At 40.0% G+C, this 27830-nt stretch overlaps 2 protein-coding genes and 1 long non-coding RNA gene across 24 annotated transcripts in view; 2 read left to right on the plus strand and 1 right to left on the minus strand.

Annotated features, from left to right (window-relative positions):
• Nucleotides 1–1457, plus strand: part of SMAD1 (SMAD family member 1) — a 103065-nt gene extending 101608 nt beyond the window's left edge. For all 14 annotated transcript variants that reach the window (XM_086889360.1, XM_086889361.1, XM_086889364.1 and 11 more), the window contains one exon: nt 51–1457. In XM_086889360.1, coding sequence (XP_086745486.1) covers nt 51–194 — 144 coding nt within the window. In that variant the 3' untranslated portion in view covers nt 195–1457. The remainder of the gene's footprint in view (nt 1–50) is intronic.
• Nucleotides 1458–1479: 22 nt separating this feature from the next.
• Nucleotides 1480–27237, plus strand: MMAA (metabolism of cobalamin associated A). 9 transcript variants are annotated; one of them, XM_086889372.1, is made up of 9 exons: nt 1483–1572; nt 2500–3211; nt 3321–3451; nt 18659–19135; nt 20144–20266; nt 21332–21502; nt 21796–21881; nt 22227–22376; nt 23671–27237. In XM_086889372.1, exons 4-9 carry the CDS (start codon nt 18715–18717, stop codon nt 23956–23958), a joined length of 1239 nt encoding a protein of 412 aa, XP_086745498.1. In that variant the 5' UTR covers nt 1483–1572; nt 2500–3211; nt 3321–3451; nt 18659–18714; the 3' UTR covers nt 23959–27237. The 9 variants fall into 9 exon arrangements, with proteins under 9 accessions (XP_086745500.1, XP_086745498.1, XP_023782052.2 ...); XM_086889374.1 differs by lacking the exons at nt 2500–3211; nt 3321–3451 and adding an exon at nt 3491–3738 and having other exon boundaries at nt 1480–1572; XM_086889371.1 differs by lacking the exon at nt 1483–1572 and having other exon boundaries at nt 2669–3028; nt 3138–3451.
• On the minus strand, nt 14184–18137 carry LOC147653147 (uncharacterized). Its single transcript, XR_015286880.1, has 2 exons — nt 17682–18137; nt 14184–15967 (listed from the first exon to the last, which is right to left on the minus strand). It is a non-coding gene; the product is annotated as an uncharacterized LOC147653147 (long non-coding RNA).
• Nucleotides 27238–27830: the final 593 nt, after the last annotated feature.

The following is a 27830-nucleotide window of genomic DNA, read 5'->3' on the forward strand; positions in this document are numbered from 1 at the left end:
ATTATAAGGTGATTTGCTTTTTCCTTCCCTGCTTATGATTCTGTTTTCAGGGTTGGGGAGCTGAATATCATCGTCAAGATGTAACGAGCACTCCATGTTGGATAGAGATACATCTCCATGGTCCCCTTCAGTGGCTGGATAAAGTTCTTACTCAGATGGGCTCGCCTCATAATCCTATTTCTTCAGTGTCTTAAAAGGTCCCAAGCCTCCTGCATTTTGGAAACAGTTGAGCCTTGCATGTACTTGAAAGATGTATGAGTCAGACACACATTTTTATTTTTTCCCCCTCCCCTCAACTGGCAACAGCTGAAAAAGAGCCATGAAAACACTTGACTTCTGTGACCAACTGTTGGATTCAGAAAACAAAGATAAATAAACCCCTTTGACATACTGTTGGTATAAAGAATTTTAGTTTACATTGTAATGTACTATTGTGGAGTTGATTTACAGGGCTTAGTACAAGAGGGACGACAGAGCCAAAGCCAAACACAGTGTGCTAGACCGAGTTCCCAAAGGATTTTTCTGCAGCCAGCACTCTTAAGGTTCTTCTTCCTTACATTCAGCACTCACTGGTTTCCCCCATGTCCTCTAGAGCTAAGAGCGGATGTTGGCCAAGTCTGCTTCTTGCAGCCTCTCTTCAGTACTTCTTATAAACATTACATTGATGGTTGCTGTTCTCCTTAAAAGAAATCATAAGGTTTAATCTCCATAACTGTGTGCTATCTCTGAAATTGTGTCCTGACCATACTGCTGTAAGAATGTTAGGTATGTTCTTTTGCTAAATGTATGTATGGTGTATTTGAAAGTTTAGAAATTAATTAGATTTAGACCATAAAGGAATTAGGAATATTTGAATGGGGGGAGGTGGGAGTGGGAGGGGGAAACGACAGCTGAAATGTAGAATGTATTGTAAACATAGCGTCTTAGTTTAAACTGAGGTCTGAATTTCGTTGAGCATTTTGTTTTCATACTGGCTTCATCTTGTAAGTTCTGACTATTTTTGCCTCTTCTTTTACCCTCAAAGCAATTGTGCAGCTTCTTTTATCCATGAAGAGGACAAAATGATTAATTACTGCAGTTTGAAGGCTGCAGCTCTATGTATTTCAAGACAAATTTGTACAGAGTGCTCTTTAGCTATTGAGCAGTTTTATACAGTTTATGTAACAAAAATAGGCTTTTAATTTTGTGAGATAATCTTGTTTTGCCAAACCTAGTAACTGTTAATTGTTTGGAGGACTTCAGTATCCCTGTGGGGGTCTATTTCAAACTTTTAAAAAATATATATATTTTTAATTTTTTGTTTGTTTTGTTTATTTGCTTGGTTTATTTTCTTCTCTTTGCTCTTTTATATTCATGTAAGCTGTAGTACTTTTAAGTACTTTTATTCCAAACTAGTGGGTCCTCTTTACTGGAAATTTTGAATAAAACCTGTTGTTACTGCTTACATTTGATTAAAACCTTGTCTTGTCCACTTCTTAGCAGACTCTTAACAAACCAGATAAAGGTGTGGTCTTGGAGGAGGAACAACTAGAAAAGAAGATGTGCTGAGCTTAGATATAATGATTAGTACAGGTTAGTAGCCCTGCTAAACTCAGGAGTGAGGGGAGGCTGAGCAGCAGAACTCTGTGTGTGTTCAGCCAGACACAGAATGCATCTGTCTCTAATGAGTAATAGCCCTTTTTGGAGTATGAGTCAATCCCACCTCAGTCTCTTATTTTTTTCCTTTTTTTTTTTTTTCTTTTTGTTAAAGTTAATTCCACTACTTGGCTCAGTATACAATTTTTAAATTAAAAATTGTCCCCTTTCTCAGGGGACAAAAGAAACCCATAATGTACAAGTTCTCTATCGAGAAGAACCTGCTACTTTTATTTTGCAGGAACAGGTTTTTGGTTTCTTTTCAGATACAGTTTAACATATCTTTTTCATAAAGAACCAGCCATAGCACAAATGTAAGTCTTTAAAATAAATAGAATTTAGAGATGACCAAAAGGACAAAGAATGCTGTTTGCTCCTCAGGCACTGTCTTTGGTTTTGATATCTTCAGCCCCTGCTACATAAACTCCCAGCTGTTCCCAACAGTTTCATTCCTTTTTATGGAATGCAGCTGTGAAGTAGCGACTTCTTTTTTAATTAGTACTGTAACCATCCATCATGCAAGTCTTAAGGAGTGTTTCTACTTGGATGTTTTCATATTTGGATGATCCTGTGAAAGTTTTGATAAACTTTGAAAAAGCGTTGGAATAAGAAAAGACAGTTTTATGTTGTGACTGCTTTGAATGTTGCTGGCTTTTATTTTTTGGGCTGCAATGCCTCCCTGTTTTTCCTAAATAGGGATTAAAATTAGAAAATAGTAGCTCTGCAGTGTCTGAGAAACTTTCAGCTGTAATTATTAGGTGGGACATGCAGGATCCCAGTTTTTCTGAGTTGCTTCTGTTGTCAGTTTTCCTAAACTACTGTTGAAGTGCTGAGTACCTAATATTTTCATTATCTGTTATCCAGCTTTTTGCTTGTGGTGTGGAGACATTAGGTGCAAGGAGAAGGTGTACCTTCATATGAGGGCACAGAGTATCTCAGCTGTACTTCATTGAATGAGTGGATTGGAGCAGCACCTGAGACTTTCAGGTGGTTTTGTTTGGGTTAATATTTTTCACAGTACTGGTGTGGGGCTGGTTTGGATTTGTGTTGGGGACAGCGTTGGTAACACAGGGATGTTTTCCTTACTGCTGAGCAGGGCTTACACAGATCCATGGCTTTTTCTGCCTCCTGCCCTATCCCACCAATGAAGAGACTGGGGGTGCACAAAGAGTTGGGAGGGGACACACTGCTGGGACAGCCATCCCCAGCTGACCCAACATATATCCTGTAACACACAGAGCCATGCTCAGCATGTAAAATGGGAAGAAGGAAGGAGGGGTGTTTGGAGTGATGGAGTTTGTCTTCCCGAGTTAAGTTACAGATTTCCTGGAGAAGGCTGAACACCTGCCTGCCCATGGGAAGTGGTGAATGAACTCCTTGCTTTGCTTTGTTTGTGTGTGCAACTTTTGCTTTACTTATTAAATTGTTTTTATCTCAACCCACAAGTGTTCTTACTTTCACCCTTTCAATTTTCTCCTCCAACCCACCTGGGGTGAGTGAAGGAGCAGCCTCTGCATGGTGATTAGTTATCAGCTGGGGTTCAACCACAGCAGACTAACAGCCAGAAACACAGGAGGTAGGACAGAAGTTACCTGGGAGGAAGCAACTGCTGGCCTCAGGCTGCTGTGAAAATTTCTGGAGCATTTCGAGGAAGTTGTCTTACTGACTTGCCCTGCTTTGGATAGCTGGAGTCAGAAAGCTGTAAAAGCAAAGTGAAGAAAGAAAGGAAAATAGTTTCTTCCTGACCTCTCACAAAACAGAGAATGTTGAGAACTGAAAACATGGACAGAGCCTACAGTGTCAGCTCTGTAACCAGGTAAGTTCCTGCTGCTTATTTGGTTTTTTTCCCTTACAGTGTTTTCCGTTTAGTCCCCTGAACAAAAGAGTTAAACACAGAAGACACTACTTAAAAGCCAAGACAAGCCCCCGTTAGGAGAAACTGAAAAGACAGTGATACCTGTATTGAGGAAAAGCAGTGTATGTGGACTCAAATAATGCCATGGAGCTGAATGTGTTTTGAAGTCTCTGCTTTGGCTTTTAAGTGCTGGAGAGCAAATAATTCTCTCCCAGTGGAGATGAATTTTTAACATTTAAGAGGATCTGGTAAGTGTTTAAAAGATTCATTGAAAGCTAAGAAAGATAGTCATGCTTACCTCTATGAGTTTAGGAAGGTATGGATAAAAAAAATTCATTTTCTATCATATAGTGTGATCATGGGCCTGATCTTTCTATGCTTGCTAGCCTGGTATTGCTGTCTATTCTGTTAAAGCCATTTGCTGCTAAATCACTCCCCTGGCTACTATAGCTATTGTCCTTTATTGTCTTAGGACAACTATAGTTGTCTTTTTAGCCTCTAAACAATACAGGTGTGAGTATCGTTGTTTGAAGCCAATAAATCAGTGTAGAGGTATCTGAAATTGATACGGAGCTGTCTCCTTGATTTTCCTTTGTCTTGTCCTACTCTAAACCTTTGATGGGCATCTTGGAAGTTAACTGTGTTTTGGTGCTCTCTTTCATAATTGCTGCTGGTTTGTTCTGTGAAGCACACTGTAGCCTCTTAGTGTGCTCTTGAGATTTGTGATTCATGGCCATGAACTGGCAGTCACCTTTTTCTGGATGCTTGCCTAAATATACAACATAACTCTACCATCGCCAGCCGTGGTGGAGCAGTATATTTTTTACACGCATCATCTCACAGTTCATTTTCTTAAATACATTTGTGATTCTGTGCAGGAGGGAAAGGAAAATAGCTCTTATTTTCCTCTGGCCCTCTTTGTCCTTGACTTAACTCAGTGGAGAGATACCCTTGCCCTGTTGTCCTTCAGGGGATGTTCTCTCTTCTCTGTTCCCTGAGGTCCCCTCACTGACTTCTGTAATCTGGATAACTTTCCTTGGTTTTTTGAACTCTACAAATTGGTTTCTGCTATGCTCAGGAGGTGCTGTCCCTGTGCCACTGTGGGTCACGTGTCTGTGTGTCTTCATGTGCTGGGAGCTGCTAAGGCAGAGGGTTCTGGTTCCCCACTTTTGTTCAGTTTAATTGAGGTGGCTGACAGGTAGCTCCTGCTTCATTCACCCCACCTGTAGGATCTGATGGTCCCTTCAGCTGCGAGGGCTGTGTCCCCTGGGGTGTGTGGTGAACTGTTTTTAATGAGGCAAGTGTGATGGAGAGGCAGCCTCCTGATCAAAGCCTGTTGCAAACACAAAAGTGACTCCAGTAAGATTTATTTTATAATGTAAGCATCCACTGGGCTTGATGTGCTTACAGAGCTGCGCAGGTCTATTACAGGGAAAGGACAAGATGGGTACAGTTTTTATGCAAGTCTGATGAATGCCTCAGTGTATGTTGTTAATTGACCTTGTGTAACCAAAGTAATTAAGAATAATGTCAAATTTTACAAAATATCCAAAATGTGGAATTTGATTCAGTCATCTTTAAGGAATTTTTTTTTATTCTAATGTGTGCAGATTGATCATTTTTTCTTAAGAATTGGTTTGTGATTTCCCCTTTTCATCCTGCCATTAAAGCATGAAATGAAAAATCTGTATGTTCTCTTCATGATCCTGGCAGTTCATCTGAGACTCTAAATCTGGAGGCTGCTGTAGTTTAATTTTGAAGAGGTAAGCACTGTCACTTGCTCCAGATTGTAGACAGGAGTTAAGATATCTCATAAGAGTGATAAAAACCTGCCACTTAACAGTTGTCTACTGCAGTAAATAGAAAATGAGCTAGAACTATATTACAGGCTTTCTTTGCTCGAAGGGTTTGGTGTATGTGGAGTGGTCACTTGCTTAGATGTGTTGGGAAGAGCACGGTTTGCCTTTGTAGAACACCTGATTTTCCTGTTGCAGCTTTCTCCGGTTTCCCTTTAACAAGTAAAGACATTATTTTCAATAAAGAAAAACGGCATGCATAACTTTCCCTTCCTCTTTCTCCTAATATAACTTTGAACTTCCTGGTCTGCTGTTCCTTTAGATTACTGAGCTGAGCTTAGAACAAGCAGGAGAATGAGACTTGATGTGTGTAGTGCTGCATTAACACTTTACTATTTTTTTGGAGCGCTTGGTTCTTGGCAGGAGAGTAAGGTCTGTCTCATCTCTGAGCCCTTCACTTGATAGTTTAGGGATTGGTAATCCGGAGTGTTTTCAGATATACATGTGGAGACTGAAAGATGGCTGCTGTCCCATCAGATATTTCTCCAGGGTTGTGGACCAGTCTCCTCAAGTCAAAATCACCATGGGCCATAGTGTTGGCAACAGCATTATTTGGAAATTGGATCCAAGCATGGCTTCATTTTGAATGTGATTCGGCCGATGGTTTGACTACAAACGCTTTTCAAACCTCTCAAACACAGCTTGATCCCTCTGTGTGCTGGATTTGGGCCATGCTGTTTCTCAAGCAGCACAGGAAGAAGCTACCTTGATCTGCATGCTCTGGAGACTCAAAAGTCCAGGAACTGGGTTTTAATCTTATGCTAGGAGAGCAGTTCTATAAATACTCTTTCATGGGGTAGCTTTTAATTGCAGTGTGGAGTTTCTTTGTACCTCTACTGCTAATGATTGATATGGCTCTAATTCAGAATACATTCTGGGCACTGGGGCCATTCAGTTTTCTGACCCACTGTGTTGCTCTTGGTCTTTCAGGAATCATGTCATTGCCTCGGTTGTCCCTGATTTCCCCAGGTCACAGGAGCAAGTTTGAAGAGATAGAGTGGTAGATCTTCAGTTGAATTGAATCTTACACTGATAGAAGTCAGTTTACAATCAAAATATTATCTAAACTCTCTAGAAATTGACCATCTTCAAAATGATTCTTAGGAAAGCACTGGGATGTATTAATGTTGGCAAGGGCTCATACAGCAGATTGAGCTGTCACCTCAAGGCAGGAACCTCGAGTTTGGGGACCCTGACTTGGCAACTTGTACTTTGAATAAAGGGCCATCCATTCCCTCACAGGATCTGCTGGCACCACACAAACCCCAGATGAATCCATATTGTGAGTAATCAACAGAAGCAATGGAAAAAGATTAACGTATATATAGTGGCAAGAGAAGGTTCACAGCCAGGTTTTCTTACCACCACTTGAGAAAGTACAGGAAATGCCCATTTCTGTGCCAGCAGCAGTGGGTGGTGACAGGGGTGTGGCAGTGCCATTACATGGAACAATCCCAAGCATGGTCAGAGAACTGAATGTGCATGGAGGCTGGTCTTGCATGTGAGCATTCTGTTGAATAAAACAAGGGGAAAGGATTACCTGACCACACTGTGAGTGATCTTGTATTTGGTGTTTATTTTCACTGTTTCAGAGTTGTCTGGGTGCTCTTGCACTGTTGTTCCTTAGATAGTAAGGTGGATGAAAGGATATACAGAATATGTGGGTTTTCCTCTGTTTTTGTCCGTGTTCTGGTTGCCCCTTGTGTTTTGTAAAACATTACTGTGTCTCCTTGGGTTGGGAATTACCATGGCCTGACACAGACTGGGTATGCAAGAAGCCCAGTCAAAATAGATTCTCTCTACAACGGTATCTGGAATGCCTAAAAAATGTGACATGGCCTGTCACATAAACAGGAAACAGCCCTGTAAGGCACTGAGTGTAGCTGAAAGCCTAACCCAAATAACTGTTAGTCATCTTCATTTGGGAACTTTTCAGTGCCACACAAGTTTGGAAAACGTGGTTGTGACTGGCTTCCACATGTGGGATGAATGGCAGGTACCAGATGTTGCCTTACACATTCAACTCTTTTTCTCTAAATTCCATCCGAGACACAAGTGTTCTGTGTACAGCACTTGTGGGTGAAAGCCTGTGCATGTGAAGGTTTTGGTGTTTGCACAGGAACAGGGCTGGACCTGCACCACTGGAAGCAGGGTTGAAGTTTCTCTGGTCATCTGAAGTTTCTGATGACAGCAGTAAAAACCAGAGAGGTAGCAAATTAAATACACAGTTGTCAGAGGTGGAATGCACTGTACTTCTAAGTACTGGCTAGAAAATGTCTGTGAAAGCTGGCTTTATTTCCTCAAAAAAAAACCACGATGGAGTGTAACAATAGGTTGATGATATCCTCTGGGCATCTGTAATAATTAAGCACTCTTAATTTCCATATTTTCAAATATATAGGCTGTGGATTATATAAGTCTGGTTTTAGTTTTTCAAATGCAGAACTAGAAGGCTCCTTGTCAAGTTTCTTCCTCTCTGTGCTTGTAGCCTGCTCCCTCTTTCCACCTTTCTTCCTCTATGCTTAGAGAAGTTTGGAGAGCACAGCAAAAGACCTGATTACTGAAAAAAGTAGAGTATAAGTTCATGTGATACCATGAGAAAATACTTAGTGTGTACCTGGGAAAACAAACAGTTGTGTGTGTGGGTATTTTAATTTCGGTTGTTGGGCATTTTTGAAGTATCCTGTTTATTTTTTGTGGGTTTTTAGAAATGTAGCTTCCAGACTACAAGTCTGAGATGGTTAACCTGGTATTGCTGGTTTCTAAGGTACAAATCATAGAATTGGAAATAATTAAAAATTCTGTTTTTTAGAGAAAGCAGATTCTATATATTCCTACTTTTAAGGAATACTTTTGGTTGGGTTTTTGTGCTTTGTTTTTCCTGGAATGCTGGATGAAAACGGGTGAGAAATTTAAGTCTTCTTACCTGTGGAGGGGGAGTACAGGGATCTGCTTCACTTTCTTCCCTGCCACCTCCCCAAAATGAATTATTCTTCTGTAGTTTCATGGAAGGAAAGGGAAAAATCTGGAGGGACTTGCTCCATGTGGTTTCCCTCTAGCTAAAGCTGACCCAGCCACGGGGAGAGATCTTGCAATGGAACAGATGCTGTGTTCTTCAGATGAATTATGAATTTCAGCCTCTGAAAAGATCAGTCTAAAAGCCGGAGGGCTATGAGGGGAGGGAAGATAACTTTGAAAAACTAAAACATCACTTTGGGTGCATAAAGATTAGCGAGAAATTCTTTCAGGAATGCTGCATTGGAAGCGTATTTGAGCCTTGTATGTGTTATGCAAGTGCAGAAGTGCATTTAAATGCCTGTCAGGTGAAGGGCTGGCTGCATCGTGCGTCCTTTCAGTGGGGATGTATGGGATAGTCAGAAGGGCTTTGTGTAGGTATAAAGTAAAATTTAGAAGGTATTTTGCAGCTTTCCTACTTATCCTGCTTCACTTATTAATCACTTTTGTAGTTAGAATGTTTCTTTCTACTATTTGGTTAAAATTCACCTTTCCTACAAAATGGGTTTGCTTTATAGTTATGTATTATGTCTATGTATTTTATATTGTCTTTTGCATTTGCCTTTAGTGATTGTCACTCCACTAGAAATACAGCGGGTTTCCATCGTGTTTTCCTGGGAATTCAGGAAAATCCTGAATTCTGAGGCATTCATCATGTCATGATGCTTTCATAAGGCTCTTGTGAGAATGAGCAATGATTCTATGAAAAAGTTGCCTTAATCTCAGGACTCTTACATGATTGAGCTAAAAATTTTAAGTTTTATATCTCCTGGGAACTGTTCAAATGGAATGTCCAGATTAGAGCTCTGAAAAGATTAATTAAACTAACTGACAAAAATTATCCCCTTGGATTAAACTATTTTTTTTGTTCTTGCCTTTTCTTTTTTTCACTGTTTCTCTGTCTTCTCCTTTTAACACTAAAACTCCTAAAAGTGTTGTTTGCTTATTTCCTAAATATTCACTGTTTATTTTTAAATAAGAGTTAAAACATTTATCCAAGAATCATCCGAGAGTTACTGTTTAAAAAAATTGCCTTAAAGTGAGGAGGCAAAAGTTGGGTGGTTTTTTGTTTTGTTTTGTCTTATTTCAATGGAAAAAATGCACTTGCTGTCATTTTTTTCTTAGATCACAATGAACAAAAAGAGTTTTCTTTTGCAGGTCAGCCTTTAAAATGTGATCTTTGTTATTTAGAATGTATTCATTAAGAAAGTATGTGGTTAGATAACTAGCATTAGGTCTGTATTTGTAGTCCTCTTCCAGAAAAGCTGACCAAAGGGTTTTCAGAAGTAACCTCTGCTGAATTACTTGCTGCCCTGATGTCTGAGCCTCTGAGACACTGCAGTCATCAGTAACTAATGCAGGAGTGTTTGTGTGCAAGGTGGCAGAATCAAGTGAGGAAACTGCCTGCACTAACTTTTGTTCTTAAACCTCATGGTAAATAAAATGTGCTTTAAAATTAGCTGAAAGGGTCAGACCTGGAGGTTTTGAAATATGTGTAGATAGCTACTCTGAGGAAGAAGAGTTCAGTTTTCTCTGCTTTGAAGAGAATAGGACAAGAAATAGCAGGCTTAAACTGCAGAGAATAGAACTGAGTCTAATACTGGGGGCAGGGGGAAGGGATTTCTGTCTGTTAAGATATTAAACACTAACAAGTTATCTGGATAGAGTTGGTCATTGGAGATTGTCAATGACAGGTTAGAAAAATGCATATTGGGAATAGCAAAGGTCTTCTTGATGCTTTCATGGATGCTTTCCTGCTGTGTGCTGTGAGTGTTTAGGGCTTGGTCTGAACTTTGAAGAGCTGAATTCTGTCAGAGATGTTGAGGATGCTTTTGTCACCTGAATATATCTTCATACCTACTGAGACACAGTGATTTAATATAAAGCAGGGCAAAGCTATTTTTCCCCCTCTTCTCCTTGTTCTGTATGCCTGTGTAGTTAAAGATGAGTTGCAGCTAAAAGATGTGTTGATTTGCACAGCTATCCTAGTAACAAACCTCACTTTCTGCTCAGGAATGTGTTCTGTATGAGAATTTAACTATCATTGGGAATGCTAGAGTACGAATGCCTCATATGAGACCATCTGGAAAAGAGTTTTTCCTGCAGCTTATCAATATTCCTAACAGGAACCTACAGAATGTTTGCTCTCAGAGCAGCAAGACTGAAGAAGCAGTGACACCTATAATGGCAGGGCACTAATGACTTTGGAGAAATGTTACTTGTGTAATTGGAGATGATACAAATACCATCATTAAAACAGATTGTTGATGGCACCTTTATTCTTCTCATAGGCCTAATTGCAAGAATGGATTCACTTTTAAGGAGATGATATCAGAATTTTATGCTTTCTACAACTAGATGGGTAGATTATGAGGGTTTAACATACGAAATGTTGTTTTTCCAGAACACCAGCTAAAGAAAGTATGGATTTGAATGACTGCATACTTTTCCTTCACTGGAACAGGAGCACTGGGAAGGTGAAATGTGCTTGATAATATGATTCTGAAATGTGGAATAAGAGCTGAGAGCTCTGACTCGAACTCTAATTTTCTTGCTTTTTTTTTGATTTGGTGTTAGCAAAAAATTCTTTATAGCTCAGTGTTTGGTATAAAATATGAAAAGACAAAATCAAGATCCCTTCAAGAAACATCTCATTCTGAAAGTAACTGCTGTTTTAATCCTTTGAGTCTCCACTCACTGTCTTTTTTAGAATAAGTACATACAAGAAGTCAGCAGCAGAAAGGGATGGTGATGGGGAGAGACTGCAACACAGGAGGCCTCCTAGAATACTTTTAATGCAACATTATCAATTTTTTGCTTATTCCATCCTTTTAGATTATTTAAAAAAACTAATGGGCCTGTAAGGCCTTCTGTCAGCCATCCATTATTGGTGACTGCACTCTCCTTGACGCACTCAGTATCTGTTGTAGTATCAATCTTGTTTCGTGAGAAGGAAGTAGCACCAGGGATATGTTCTCTTGGAATAAATGGCAAACAGGGACAAGGGATTGGGGGGTGGGAGTGTAACACAGACTTGTATTTAAGAGTTCCCATGTTCATTTTTTGATGATTTGAATAGTCTGCCTCTGGCTGAGCAAGACAGAGCATTCCTGGAAGTTCCTAGAAGTGGAGTATTCCTCGAGGTTTCCTTCCAGAAATGACAGAAAGCCTGAGTCTAGGCCAGACTAGAGACATGCAGATAGATGTAAAATTCTGGACAGGCCTAGATAGAGTTTTGGCATCTGTCTGCTGCTGTTTCTTTCTACAGCACAAGGGCCATCTAACATGTCTGCAAGATTAGCTTAAGACACATAAACAGCTGGGTTTCTAATGCTGAGAAACTGAAATGGAATAGTTGATCAGAAAAAAAGCAAACCCTCAGTCTGTCCCCTTCCATACTAAAATTGCAAGACATCAGATTAATCCAGTTGAATCTGCTCTGTAAAGGTTGAAGGATGCTGATAACAACAAGCCATCTGAGTTGTGAGTACTGCAGATTTCTTGTTTTCATTCTAAACAATAAAAGAAAATCCTTTAATGTTAAAGCAACAAAGCAACTATTCATGCATTTCCTATGAAATTTTCTGTTTGTTTCCCACACTGGTACTCTGAGCAGGTTTCTTAACATAGCAGCAGAATTCTGGTTAAAATGTATGCTTTGTATTATGTTTCTGGTGTAGGTGGGGAAATAAGATGACATTTCTGTGTAAGCCTTACGTTACACAGAGATCCCTGACTTGCTGCAGTGACCAGAGATAGGGCAACAGCAAAATCCTGCTGGGAAGTCAGAAACTTGCTGTCAGGGACTCCTAAACAGGGTTACACCCACTTGCTGCTGCGATCTTCTGTGAGTAATTCTCCAAACTGAGGTGGAACCCATGCTTGCAGACAGGCTTTTGTATTTTACACTCTGAAGCCTCCTGAATGCACTTTGAATAAATGTTTGGTGTGTTTAAGTTCCTCAGGTAGTTAAACTCTGCCGTGGCCAGACAGGGCAGATGTACGATGGTGATGGTGAAAGGAATTCTCGTGTGTTCAGAATCCAGCCAGGCTGTGTGACTCTACCACATAGCGCTAGCTTCCCCTTCTGGCCAGAAGAAGTAAGGGAAGCCTCATGGCAAGAGTCATGGGAGTTACTTCTCAATTTTACTCCTCTGCACTAAAGAGAAACATAAATTTTCAGAGAACAAATTAATGGCTAACTTCCAGTGGGGGGAAAACGCAGGTGGAACATCTTTGATTCTTGCAATATAATGATATACTGAGATGGGGTTGCTGCTTGAATGTAGAATTCTTTTCTAAACATGGACCTAATTGGGAAAGCAATTAGATGAAAATACCAACTTCTGGACAAAAAGATCCCAAATTTCCCTTCTGGACCTCTATAAGCTGGTCTTCGAAACAAATACTTTGCTTCTTTTCATATGCTCTATGCTAATTTTCCCCATGCAACTGCATCAGTTACGATTGCAGTGGGGTTTGTTGTTTCGACGCTGGAGTTTTTTGCTTCCCTTTTTGTCTTATTTAAGGATTCTTCTTTCATCTTAATTCTGTGGTACAGAATTTTGTATCATTAGGCTAAGCTTTGTAAATGTAGGGTGTACTTATATGAAGGTGTTTACTTTGTGGTGTAAAGCAATGACACAGTATGCTCCAACAGGCTTTTTAACAAGCCCTTTCTGAGTCAGTCTGTTAGAATGCTGTTGTGCTGTTTTTCTGGATGGGTTGATCTTACAACACTGAATCTTAGCAGAATCTTCCCTTTTTGTCCTGTTCCTGCCCATCTGTTACAGCTGCCTGGAAAAATGGCACACACACAATTTTGGGTTGTATGACCAAAGTCTTGCTTTTGTGGGCATGTTGGAGAGTAAGCAAGCAACTACCTACACAGCAGAAACTTCCAGCATGATAAACAGTACCTCGTGTTTAAGGGGCTTGGGCAGCCTGCCAGAAACAGCCTTCCCTGTTCACACCACAGGTTTGGTTCCAACTGGAAACACTTAGGTTTTCCTACATCTCAGTCTTGAATCCTGCCTATCAGATTTACTGTGGCCTTGGTCTTCCTCCTCATCTTGGCTGTGTCATCTTGGAACAGAAATGTTTTGAAATGTTTTGCTGTAATGTTATGTTCCTATGGATAATTCTCCCCACTATCTCACTTCTACCAATTGTGGTTTTCATGTGCTAGTGAGGCACTCAGGGTGGGACAAAGATCTCTGAGCACCAGTGCTGTTGGAGATGCAGGGAAAAACATGGAATGTATGAGAGATTTATGCTATCACTCTCAGTGTTCAAATTGTCCTCAATGGTAAACTGACTTTTGCATTCATCATTGATTCCTTGCCCCAATGGATGCTTCACCTTGTGGACCACAGTAGTCACTTTTTGGTGAATAAGACTGTGCTCACTTCAAACTGACATAATAAACCTTTAGCACCCTGGGCTGGAGGGAAGGAGGGTTATATTTAGTCACTTCTAAGTCTCAGTCCTCTGCTCAGGAATTGAGTTTTACTACAGAACTTAAAAACTGCAGCCAATCAGGCTTTTCCTTAAGCAAAAAGTAGCTGGGAATGAGGGTGTCTCAGCAAAGTCAGGTGTCAGATTGTATTATATTTTTTATGTTTAAAAAATATATGCTTGCTTGCTAGCATATATAAAAATATAGCATGTTTGCTATGGTTTCATTGCTGTATTGAAAAAAAAACAAAACAGGAGGAGGCAATTAATGATTTCCTTTTGAGCTGAGCAGTAATGAACTACATGAGAAATACTTTGATATCATGAGTCATTGGTAGCCATGAAGAAAAACATACTCTTTAAGCCAAGCTTTTAAATACTTTTTTAATTGAAAGAAAAAGAAATAATATTTTACTGGCAAGTGACTTGCTCTTTCAGGTTTATAATTTTAACAATGAATCAGTCTTGGAGAACATTATTTAACTGGCTTTTACAACAAGTAGTAGTGTTATGAATGTTTGGGGGTTTTGCCTGTATAGTAAATGTCTTTACTTTTTTTACAGAAAAAATAGTTGCTTTTATAAAAAAGATTGTTTTGGCTGTCCCCTTTAAAAATGATTTCACATCAGGCAGCTCATCATTAACAATTAAAAATCTGGTGCATGAGCAGTAAAAACTTTCCTGTAATGGCTGATGTCTCACTACTGTGCAATCACTGCCCAGTTCATACCAACAAGTAAATGTTGAAGAGACTGCTGTAAGGTTTTGTAGAAGAAACTTCAGCTCCCTTGTTTATAAAATTGTTACACAAATACAAACCGTAGTTATTTAAGATCATTTTTCCTTCTGCTTTCTTCAGATGCTCCCTTACAGGTCTCAGCCAAAGCTCCAAGAACAAATCTATTTTTTCCAAGCTTTTAAGCTCCAGCAGCCCTGACAACCTTGTGGCTCCTCAGCAGCACAGGTACAGAGAATCTGCTCAGCTGGGGAGTTCTCCCCTCTGTGTAGGTGGCTGACCTTGGGAAGCTGTGGAAAGGCTGTTTTGTCCATTGCTAGCCAGGCAACTGTCCTGCTATCCTGTTCTGGCCTTTGTAGGAAAACCTTGGGATGCTCCAGTCAGCCATCACCTCTTGATGTAGCAGTTGCAGAGCTTTTGGGGAGATGAACTTTTTTCCTGGCATTTCCTTGCCTGAGTTGTGTTTGCAGATCTGAGGCCTGGGCTCAAGTTGCATTTCAACAGGCAAACTTTCAGCTATGAATATGCTTTCTAGTGATTTTGTTTCAGGTGCCCACTTATCTTTTAAGATAAGGCAGGAGGTATATTTTGTCTAAGAGTGCTAAGGACTTGAAAGGCTTAGCCTTTCTTCATGAAAGGAAGGCTGTAACCAGCGGTTACCTTACTTTGTGTTTTGCTCTAAAGAGAAGGTTGGATCAAACTACTCTGTTTCTGTGAAAACTGAAATGAATTGAGGGATGCCTTCTGAAATAAAGGGCAAATGGTCATTTGGTCACCACTGCAGTTTCAGTTTGTACCATGGCAGGGACTGTGATTTTGTATTGGCCTTTTCTGTAAAGAAAATGTTTTATTGGTGCATTCTGTAAAGAAATGTATAAAAGACTATATTAAATATCATTGTATTATTTACGTGCACAAACATTACTGTGGGGGTTTTTAAAGAGGGGCTGAACAGAGCAAGGAAATCAGTGTGGCCAGAGAAAGAAAGAAAGAATTAACTAATCCAACTAAAACTGCAAGGGCAAACCAGTTAGAAGGAATGTAAATTTGCATAGTTGAATTTTGTAGACTTTAATGTTAATAGCATTCCTGCTGTGAGAAGTTGCAGAAGGGTCTTTTTCTATTCTTTTGTAATGATCCGGGTTTGGTTGCACGTTTTCCTTGAATATCTTCTGCCTCCCTGCACCTCTAGGTTGTGGCACAATATTTATAACACTTTACAGGATGTTTGATTTAGTATTGGCTCAGAAGGAAGACTGCTATTTCATGAGTTACCAGCAGTACCCTTTTATTTAACACTGGGATAAATTTGCAGCAAGGAGGTTAAAACTGATAATTTTCTTAAATCTTCGACAAGTTTGCAGACTGTGATGGAGTAACTATGGGGTGCGCATTTTTATTCTTCTGACACCCCTGGGGAAAAGAAGCAAAGAGAACACAGAATATGAGTTAAATTTGAAATTAACCTCCCCCAAATCCACAAACACACTCCCCCCACCCGAAATCTGAAAGATAATTTTTAAGATAAAGGAGTAACAGAGGCTGATGTGGAACGCTACTGAATTACCCTCCTGATTAGCTCAGCAACAATGTTAAGTAAATTAATGATGAATGGATAAAGAATACAGAAGCCAAGAGAAATCTGTATGCTGGAGATGAGAAAGCACAAATTACAGTGAGTCTGACCAAAATTTATTGGGTGTAATAACAATCAAAACATCCCCCTCTTCAGTTGCATACATTAGAAGACCATAGGAGAAATAGAAGAACACTGTATAGTATGGCAGGATGTAGATTAAGAAGACTCTAGATATGATGCAGCCTCTAAGGGAGTATTTTGCCTATTTTGGATGAGGTTAGAGTAAAAGAAAATCAGAGTGGTAGAAGAGCACATAGTTCTAGGAGACCTATATAATCTTCAGTATATGAAAGAATATTGAAAGAAAGGGTGTATATAATTGTCAAGGAAATAGAAAGTCTTTCTTTCATATCTGGCATTTGGAGACTGTAGTGTCTGACTGATGGAAAGCAAACTTCTCAAATAACAGATTTGGGGGGGGGAAAGAGGAACAAAAAAAGAGGATGACTTGAGCAATTTAGAGTTCCAGAACTCATCAGTGTGCAAAGTCTTGCAAACAGTTCTTGCAGGAAGACACTCTAAAACAGATTCATGCCTGTTTGTGGCCATTTCAGATTGGCAGTACAGCTGATGGGCTGTATAAAAGAGCAGCAGTTTTGTTCTCAACTGCTGAGTGCACACTAATCTCACTCCTATTATTACGGTCCACAAGGTTATCATAGAGAACTGAACAGTCCCCTCTCCTCTTCAGCATTGATGAAATGTGCAATTTTTCACGCCTGTTCATCGAGGTCACTGACAAAAGTATTCAATTTTGGAGAACACAAAGGGGCATAAATTGAAGGATAAATTAAGTAATAGTAGAATGTTTTTTGTTGTTGTTGTTTCTGTTTTTATTAAAATAATAGTGGGGATGTATTACCTAGGTGTAAGCCCAGCACTTGAAACAGAGAGCCTTAGAAAGCTTGTAAATGAAGAAATTATAGTGATCCATGCTAATGCTGGTGAATAAATATTTGGTTAAACAGAAAGACCTCACAAGGCTATTTTGAAATGGAACTTCTTGCCTCTTTCTGCCATGGTTTCATCCCATGCTGATAGGGACACAAAATTGCATATTTTCTTAGCCCTGAAGTGTTCGGTTCTCTGTGTATCATCATCTTCTGGACTGGAAAAACACCAGTGAAATTAAATCGTGCATTTGGCAGTTCGGAACCAAACTTTTACTATTTAATAATTTCTCATTTTCACTGCCCATGTTGATGACACTGAAAAAGTCTTTGCTGGACAGTGCAAGGCACTGGGAACAGCTCAGCCAGTGGATTATGTGCATTTACGTTTATTGGAAATAGATCTGTGTGCTTTAACAAGAAGATGGGCAGAAACAGGGTGGAGAGATGACTGGAGAAATAGTAATAGTTAAATAAAAAATAAGGAAGCAAAACAAACCCCGCCTCACAATAAACCAACATTCCACAACAGGAAACTTTAAAGAGGAGGTTTAGTAAGACTGAAAGTCAATGTGATTTAATAAGTACATGCGGTGACCTGAGCATTTCTTCTCCCTTTCGTGGTCTACGAAACGAAGCGGGAGGACTAATAAATCGCCACGCACGGATTCAAGAGTGGGTATTTCTAAACCAGGAGAGAAATGGTTTGAAATATCCTCCACTGTAAGGCCAGGGCAGGGAGACAGTGACTCCATGGCCATGGAAGTTTGCGTACTCATGGAATGGCCAGACGCGAGCCTTGCGGCCTTGACCCCTGGCTCTGGGGCCCGGGGGCTGGCGGGCCCGCTCCTCGCCCTGAAGCCCCCCCCCTTTCCCGGCTCTGCTCGCCCTTTTCCCGGCGGGGCAGCGGGTTCCGGCTCAGCCCGAGGGCGTCACTTCCCGGGGCGGAGCGGGGCGGCTCCGGTAGGTGCCGGGAATGGCGGGCAGCGGCCGGGAATGGCTGGGAGCGGCGGCTTTTCCCGTGCCCTCATCCCCTCAGCGGCCGCCCCGGGCTGAGGCGGCGGAGCGGGAGCAGGGCTGGGGCCGCCCGGGGGCCTCAGGGAGGCTTCAGCTCCTCCTGTTTATTTCTCAGTGTTCTTGTGTCTGAACTCCCTGCCCAGCCCCCGTTTTTTCTTCTCATCTCTCTCTGATGGAAATAAGTGCAAATATGCTCTAGTTCCGAATAGTTGTTAAAAGCAGCACTAAAATTAGCCCTTCAAACTAGAATATACCGCCATTTCCATAAGCGTAAGGATTGATTGTTCCTGGACTAGTAATGTGCTGCGTGTGCTCTCGGAGGCTATTTGAAAGTACTTGCTTATATTTTCGTTTATGAAGTATGATAATAAAGAGATGCTGTGCTTTTGATTCTATAGCTTGTTTTTTATTGTGTCTTTAACGGGAAAAGTGGACAGTCACATTTTTATTCAAGGCACAGGTACAGGTCAAATACAAGCTGATTATCATGGGTGTACATAAATTTGAAGTCCTCACAAGCACTTTGAAGAAAGTAAAGATGTTTTTCCTTCTCTTTAGGGTGTGTGCAAACAGAAGAGAACTGACAACTCTGGTACTTTTTAATTCCAAACAAGATGAAGATCCCCTCTTTGCTGCTGAGATTCCCTCGTTGTTATTTCTCCAGAAGAACATACTTCATGAGCTTTTGCTTCACTTCCCGAGCAGATTTCCTGGGCGTTGAATCTCTTGGGCCAGCACATCACTGTCAGACAAAATGGATTTGTTCATCAAACGCTTTGAGGAGAGAGCTGTGCCAGCAAGCAGCCCCTGAGCAGCAAGTAGAGGGACTTTCTGACCAGGAGCAGAGACTTGTAGACAGGCTTTACCATGGGCTGATCCAGGGTCATAGAGCCTGTTTAGCTGAAGCCATTACACTTGTAGAATCAACTCAGAGTAGGAAGAAGAAAGTAGCCCAGGTGCTCCTTCAGAAGGTATTATCCTACCACAGGGAACAGGAAAAGTTAAATCAAGGAAAGCCACTTGCCTTTAGAGTGGGTTAGTCCTTTTATGCCTTGTATTTTGCTTACCTGTATTGCTTACATGTAATTACTGACCTCACTGTTTATTATCACTGTTATTTGTGGTCTGTATTCTTGGATTTTTATCTTTTTGTGTTTTATAACCAATCTAGATTACTTCTGTTTTCTAGTGGAATTATGGCTTGAGATGAAAATGCTTTAAAAATTATCATTGCTTTTCGGGAGTGTGTTATTCAGGGTGGGTTTTGTAACCATTATAAGGTGAAACATTAGTTAATTTGCAGATTGATGCAGGTGTTATCTACACTTAGGGAAAGATGTAGCCAAGCACACCTAGTCTTTTCCCAGAGTTTTTTTCTTGAACACTTTCTGAATCCCTTTTTTTAGTCTACAGAAGGGAAAACATGCACCTTCCTTTTTTATGGCCCTCTCTTAAGCAGCCTACTTTTCAGCTGAAGGAGACTTGAACCTGCATTTCTTGGAAGCTGTAAAATATTTTTCCCTTACAAAGAGATGGACTGCTAACATGTGTCACGCCCAGCTGTCATCTCTCCTGTCTGTACAACGGTAGTAAGAACAAGAACTGGGGCATGGGAGTGAGAAAAGTTTGGTGCTAATCTTAGTTTGTGAGCTTTGACATGCAAATAAGTGGCCCCATTTTTTTGAAAGAACAGCTCTTCAAGGTAAGGGCTTGCTTTTCCTTTTGTAGTGTTTCTTTTACAGTAAATCTGAAAAATGCAGTTCTAATATATAACATTTTGAAAGTTCTGAAGGGTAAGTCATACAGTATAAGTGATTTTTTTTGGAGAGGATAAACTCAATGTTATGTTGGTGTCAATAAGATGAGGGGTGGTGAAGTGCTGCTGTGTTGCCAAACTCCTCTTTTGTTTTGGCGTAGCTTTTATTTGCTTTTGTTGTGATGCTGTGTTAAAGTATGCATTGTTATCAACTTAGATGTTGATATATGAGATGTATTATTTATTTGACTAACAAAATGGTTTTTCTTCCTAATGTGATTGTTTAGGGTTGTCTGGTCCTCCTGGTGCTGGAAAATCGACCTTCATAGAATGCTTTGGGAAGATGCTTACAGAAAGAAAACACAAAGTGTCTGTGTTGGCTGTAGACCCTTCCTCTAGTACAAGTGGTGGTGAGTGTGAATTAAAGTTTGAGTCAAGTTTCTAATACCTTGTTAACTGCAGAAGTATGTCTTCAGACCAAGTGGAAGAAAATTTGGTGCCTATAACTGTAAAATAAAAAATAAATCAAGTTTTCATATTTTTTTCCTATGTGATACATAATTGGGAAATAGAATCAGTGTTGTAATTCTTTCAGATTTACTCTTTTCCAGTGTTCAAATGTTGCCTTACAGGTTTTTTCCCTAAATTTGAATTTTTTGGAAGTTGTGCAGGATTACTGATGACAGGCTGTGATCTGTAACTCTCCAATAAAAAATTGTAGGGAAATTATAAGCTGACCATGCCTGATTTGTGGTATCTCTGATACAAATAATACAATCTTGATTTTCATCTTTTTGTAAAGGACAGCTGCCAGGCAGCATCATTAATTCTTCCAGCTTCTGTGCTGTTAGAGGTGTGTAACTATTTATAAAGAAATAACTAGAGCATTGCAATGACGTGGAGCTAAGACAGACTGTGTTCTTGAATGCATGCCTTCAGGATGCATCAGTAGAATAGCAAAATGTGACAGCAAGACTGCACCAGTTGGAAGACTTGAGCATCTCTCATCTTTTGGAGTGTGCATCGAGTGTGTAGATCTCACGGAATCTGATTTGCAGTTTGTTTGAGTAGAAGGGAAGGCAGGGACACGTGTCAGCTCTCTTAAAATGAAATATCCAGCATCAAGGCACATCAGAATCATAATGCAGAGATTTGTGTCCTTGGACAGGTACCAGGTAGAATATGCATGGCCTGATGTGTATAGGTTTCTTCAAAAAGCCATTCAGAAATTGTAGAACTCATTCTGACCTAGCACAAATTCTTTGTATTTGGTAGCAGTCAGGCCTTTCCAGCTTTTGAGAAGTAGAAGAACCAGGCAGTAGCTTTCAGCTAAGTGTTGAGCAACTATGACTAGGATATTCTTATTTGACTGACTTTGTACAAAAGATGTGTCTTTACTCACTCATTTATTGGTGGGGTGAGGGGAGAAGGGCAAGTTTGGCTGTGTGGAACTTTTGAAATAATTTAACATTAAGGTTCCCTGCTGGGTGATAAAACACGGATGACTGAGTTGTCAAGAGACATGAATGCATACATCAGGCCATCTCCAACCAGTGGGACACTGGGAGGTGTCACAAGGACCACAAATGAAGCCATTCTGCTCTGTGAAGGAGGAGGCTACGATGTTGTTCTCGTGGAAACAGTAGGTATGTGTGTAGGGATTGCTTTGACTGTCCTGTTGTGGTATGAAAATAAGATGTGCTAATAATGGCATACTTCTAGCCTTGATTTTGCCCATGTTTTCCTTCATGGTCCCCCGTTAAACACGAATGCTCATTCTGTCATATTTTCTAGTCCTCTATATCTTTTACTAAACTGTTGTGTTTCCTATTGTCTTTGTTCTGTTAGTGGGATTTGTTTGTGGGGCAGTGCTGGGATCTGTCATAATTATGTGACTGAAAGTTTGTAGTAATGGTCAATTCTGAATTTAATTCTTTAGGTGTGGGCCAGTCAGAATTTGCTGTGGCTGATATGGTTGATATGTTTATATTACTGCTACCACCTGCAGGTGGAGATGAATTACAGGTATTTTTCAGTTTCTCTTATTGGTTACTACCTGAGACTAGGAAGAGAAACTTAAATTCTGCATGTAGTATCTGTGCAGAAAGTCCATATCAATAGTGTTTTGCCCATTATACTGTTATTGGGTGTTTTCAGTGTCATCCACATTACTTACAAGCACAGTTAAGATCCCTTTTTAGGATGGAAACTTTTGATGCTCTGTGACTTAACTTTGACACGTTTACTATTTATATATATTTTTGGGGAGGAAACTAGAAACTACCAAACCATCTTGACCTTCTTTTTGTGATGAATCAGTGTGTCACAGCCCCTCTGGGTACTCCTGATTTCTGTCCCTGTTGCATTTAGGGCATCAAACGGGGCATCATTGAGATGGCAGATCTGGTTGCTATCAATAAGGCTGATGGGGATTTAGTTGTGCCTGCCCGGAGAATCCAGGCTGAGTATGTCAGTGCTATGAAGCTGCTTCGCAAGCGTTCAAAGGTTTGGAGGCCAAAGGTTCGTGGACTTCCCTGTCTTTTGTGGGGCTCTTTGGGTCTGGTTTGGTTTTGTTTGGGTTTTGGTGATTTGTTTTGGTTTTTTTTTTTTGTATTTCCCCCCCCCACCCCAGAAAGTTTGCTGCTGCATTAAGATTGGTATCTTCTCATCTAGCTGTCCTAGTCTCCCTGGGCTCTTTTTAAAAATTGCAGTTGGTTGTTTAGTCTCAATGTGCTGGAGAGGTGATTGCTACTGTCTGTGCTTCACCTCTGATCTCAAGGTGCCACATCAAACTCTGCAAAGGCAGTTCTCCTGCCCAGGACTTCTGCCCTGAGCTACAGTCTCTGCCCTAGCAGAGCTATTACTGACATCAGGGGTGCTGAAAACTTTACTTGCTTTCTGTAAACTGTGCATATCTGAAAATGTCCTTTTAATCTGCTTCTCCCTCCAGTATAACTCTAAAGCCAGTGATTATCTTAGGTCTTTCACGTGTTCCTTTATTGCTTTAATTTTTTTTAGTTTCTCACATGATGAAAATTGCTAGATAATTTGAATTCTCATCCTGTGGATCTTCAGCTTTAATGCTGTATTTTATCTACTGGAAAGTTTTGGTGAATTTTTAAGAAGAAGATTCAGTACTATTTTTTAATATGTGTATATAAAACAAGCACACACACATTGTCACTTCCTTTATAAATAAACTATCTGTAAAGGTTTGTCCTACCATGGTATTGAAATTGGCCCATTAAGCTGAGTTTAAATCAGCTGGGCTTCCTGAGGATTAGCCTTTGTTTTGTAAGTGTGGAAAAGGAGAGGAGCTTTTTTTAAAAGAAACAGGCTGTTCAATTTGAAAGACTGTGCTGCATGTCTGAAATATTATTGGCAAAATTAATTCCTGGTCTGGGAAACAAAGGCAAAAAAATTAGTCAAAATACTTCACTTCTGGCATATTTTAAGTGCAAAAGAATAGCTACCAGAATATGCACTTAACTCTAAATTTAAGTAAAAGAGCAATAATAGCTGAAGGACTTACTAAAAATGATTCTCATAACAAGCAGCTGGACAAATATCCCAAATAGTATGGATCTCAGGGTCTGCTTCTAGTTAGTAGAATCCCAGATTTGGGGGGGGTGGGGGAGGGGAGTGGGCTTGGGGCGGGAGAAAGGCACAGAAATGCTTAGAGCCTCATGAAGTGAGTATTGAAGGAAGCTTCCCTCACACATTTCTTAATTTCCATGCAATCTACCTGGTGCAGCAATTGAAGCCTCAAGGCCAGCAGGTTACAGGGCTTTAACAGTTCCTCTGAATCCAACAGGTAATGCGCATCTCTGCCAAAACCGGGGAGGGGATCTCGGATATGTGGGATAAAATGACCGAGTTCCGTGAGCTCATGCTCACAAGTGGCGAGCTGGTTGCCAAACGACGGAAACAGCAGAAAGTGTGGATGTGGAACCTCATCCAGGAAAACATGCTGGAGCATTTCCGGAGTCACTTGGCAGTCAAGGATAAGATCCCACTTCTGGAAGAAAAGGTTCTTAAAGGAGTCTTGTCTCCTGGGCTGGCAGCAGACCTGCTGCTGAAGGCATTCAAAGATGGTCTCTAAGCATTGTTTTCTACTCTGTTCTTGATAAGTGCTTTATGTAAACATGAACATTAAATACACTTTTTCTGTGTGTGAATTCAGCTGTTTTACTGCAGCAGACATGAATAGAATCCAGTACTCTGCAAAAGGATTCTGTTGGATTCTGTATCTGCAGCAATCATGACAAAGTTCATCACTCACTAAGAGGTTACTTCATACTCTGTTGGAAAAAAATAAATTTCCAAATCTTCTATTTGTACGTGCATACAAATAAAAACATAAAAACTGGATGTCCATGTAAAATGAGTGGGTTTGGGAGGGCAGGAGAGTGAGGTTTCTGGTGGTGTAGGGTTTGATTCTGGTTGTGGGGTCATCTCAGAGCAGTTGACACTGCTGCTTTCCATTCTAATATAGCAGCAGCTGTTGCCAGAATGGGGTTGCATTTTCTTTCCTCACCTTGAGTGACAGCAAGAACATTGGACTGCCTGACAGCACCAGACCACAGCCTTAGTTTTAAATAAATTGTATGCATATAAATAGAACATAGTGGTGCTTGGTCCCTCTTTGGAAGCTGCAGTTAGTTATTACATGCTGTACAGTAGGAGAAGGGAATTTTAACCATCCTGGTTTCAAAACATGTTTTATTAAAAAGCAAAATGTAGTTAGACTTTTTTTTACATGCAGATATCAGATGGAACAAATGTTACCCATGATGTTTTAATAGCAAATGTCTTTATACTAGAATAATTAGCTCTAAAAATAATATTTTGTGGTTTTCTTATCTGACTTATATTTTGGATTTAAAAAAAAGTGGCCAGTTGTGTTTGGTATTTTTTCTTTATCTCTTGCAGAAGACAGGACTGTTTCCAACCATAAGCACTTTTATTTTTCCTTGAGAAAAATCTGGAGGAAACGTTTTCCTGATCCGTGATCTAGAAAGCAGAGCTCATCTGGTACCCACTAAATGTTTAAGATAAAGTGGAAAAGTGCTGATTTTTGGACATCTGACAGAGAATCTGATCATCTGAACAGAATTTGGACATCTGAAAGAGAATTTGTGAGCCTGTTGACGTTTAGCTAAATTCATTTTTAAAGAAATATGTTGGAAGTTTTAATTTTCTGGACATGTACATAAAAGATACAATGGCTTTAGCTCAATTTCACCAGTTTGGCTTCTGGCAACCCAATTCCAGTATAGCAGTGAATTTGATTACTCAAATCCTCTTTTTAGCTTCATGGTGTTTATTTTTGTCTGGGTTTTTTCCTCTCAAAATAATTTTTTCTCTTCTTTCCCCTTGTTCCAGTTGTTATATCATGTTCCCAACTTTTACCCGCTAGGCACCGTTTGCAGTGAAACGCAGGAAGGGAATTGTGGTGTTTTGGGGGCCATACAGCTGAAGCATTTCTTTGGTAAGAAAGTTTGCGCTGGGGTAGGTGGTGTAGGTGGTTTCCACCACCTAAATTGTCAGAATTTCTGAGCTCTGGCCACTTATTCCTGTTTCTTAGTTGCTCCTTTGGGATTGCTGCAATCAGTCACAAAGAAGCAGCTGAAGGAATGTTTTGGAGTGGCAGAAGCACAGTGACTTTGTTATGGCCATGCTGAATTGTGAGAGAAATGCAGTGCTTACAGTTTCATTTTTATTTAAACAACCTCTGTTGAATATGACAGAGAGTGCCCCAAACCAAAAGCAATGTCTTGCGTCCTTTGAGTCCTTTCAGCTTTAAATACTGACTGTATTTTATGGTACCTTGTAAAAGAAATGAGAGTCAGGTGGGAAGTTAATTATTGAGAGCTGCAGCATTTTAGCTGGTGAGTTTTCAACTTTTTGATCATCCCTTTGTTTCAGGTGGTAGTTTTTGAGGTGACCTCATTTGTGTTTTATCTGTTAAATCAAACCCTTATTATGGTCATTACTTCTGTCAGGGGCTGCTGTTTTCCTTGTCTGTTATACATGAGCTGCCAAGCAAGTAAAACAGAACCTGCAGCTTTGTTTAAATGGCACCTGCTCAAGCAGAATATGTTCTTCATAAGCTTCTTCAGTATTTATTTTTGGATGCAGATATGTTGATCCACTCAAGCCATGGGCTATCATTACTTTCTCATTTTGTTGCTTCTTTTATAGTATTGTTAATTTACAAATGAGCTCTTAGCAGAAGTTAGCAATGGCTTAAGCAGGTTCTTCAAACTGCATTTTCCTCTTAAAGCAGAGCATTAAATGAAAATCTGATTTGCCTTCTTTATGTGTTCAGTTATGCCTCATGCTTCAGTAGATGGAGAAATATCCTTACATTGAAAGAAGTCTTTGGAAATAAAACAGTAAATGAAGGTCCCTGTTTTGTTTTTTCAGTGATTCCTCTACCAAAATGAAAAGCTGTCCTATGCAAACTGTGAACTGGGCCTTCCATGTGGTAATGAAATAGTTTGTTTTACAGCCTGTAAAATTTTGCTGTGATGTGTTTTGGAGTCAACTGCTATTCAGTTAATTCTGCAGTTTTGTTTGTGTTCTCGTGGGGTGGGCAGGTGCATTGTCTTCAGAAGGACTGCAGAACTGGTCAGCAGCAATTCTGTAAACAATCCACTACATCCCAAGATAGGGAGGAACGTTTCAGTTCATAATTTTTAGCTCTGTGGGATTAACTTGGCTAAAATGCATTAAAATATTGTTACCCAAGTAAACAGGCTTCTGGAAAAAAGATAGTAAACAAATCTGTTGAGTACAATGTTGACATATTCTTAGTTTCTGGAGCTGTCAAGCTCCTCTCATGTTAACACTTAAACCCACAACTATTGCAGAATAGTGTGGGAAAATAATGTAACTTCATGAGAAGCCAATAGCAAGATGAAGATTGTAGATGAAGGTATGACAGACTGTTAGACAAATTAGTATGGGAGGTAAGGAGTAAACTTCAGATACACAAGGTCGATTCCTACAAAGTCTTGCAGTTGTCTGTAAGTATGAAACTTTTCCCCAGGTCCCTGTGTAATAGATGTTTCTGGTGTTTCACAGCTGGAAAAAACAAGAGTGGTGAGATCAAGTGATTTACCCAGGACTCTGAAACAGGTCAGAGAGTGTAAGGGTTGCAGTTCAGTAGTCTTTACTCTGAGCCCCACGTATATTTACAGCCATGTTACTTAAGGTTGAAAAAATGCTCTTAGCAAGTTCATGCTCTTAGTGTGACTTATTCCTTTCATATCTAATCTCTCTGTTTTCAGTGACAGGACCCAGTGACCCCTTCTTGACTACTGTTCTGTTGTAATGTCCTGCTTTAAGTAATAAAAAACTTTTCTTTGCTATCTAATCTGCCCTTGGCTTCTGTAAATGCATTACTTCCTGTTCTGCATGCTGCTTCAGCCTTTGTATTCTCCTCACATATATTGCTTATTTGTGAAATCTGCAATATGTTGGCTATTCAAGATTTTGAGGCATGGGAGTTTAGTAAAGCTAAATAATACAAAATAACTTCTTTTAAACAGATTGGATGTGGCACTTGGTGTTATGGTTTAGTTGAGGTGTTAGGACATGGGATGGGCTTGATGATCTTGAAGGTCTCTTCCAGCCTAGTGATTCTGTAAACTGTATGTACTCCCCTTCCTAAAGTTTTCTTTCTTAAGAAAGAAGATTCAATTACTGACTGGCAGGATTCAATTACTGACTTGCTCTCTACTGGTGCAAACATCCTTATTTCCCCTTTATTTTCCTTTCTCAGAGTGCTCTGTTGCTCCCCCTTGGATGCAGAGTCATAAGTAACATACTCCATGAGTTAAAATGAGAAAAATATTTTCATAGAGCTTAGTGCTTCTGTAAGTATTCCTACTGGACTGTTCTGAAACATCTATAATTTGGTGAGAGATTGAACAAAAGTTGATAGAGAGTGTATTTAAGGAAACATTA

Source organism: Cyanistes caeruleus, chromosome 5, assembly GCF_971803275.1.
Source record: "Cyanistes caeruleus chromosome 5, bCyaCae1.hap1.1, whole genome shotgun sequence".
Lineage (NCBI taxonomy): Eukaryota > Metazoa > Chordata > Aves > Passeriformes > Paridae > Cyanistes > Cyanistes caeruleus.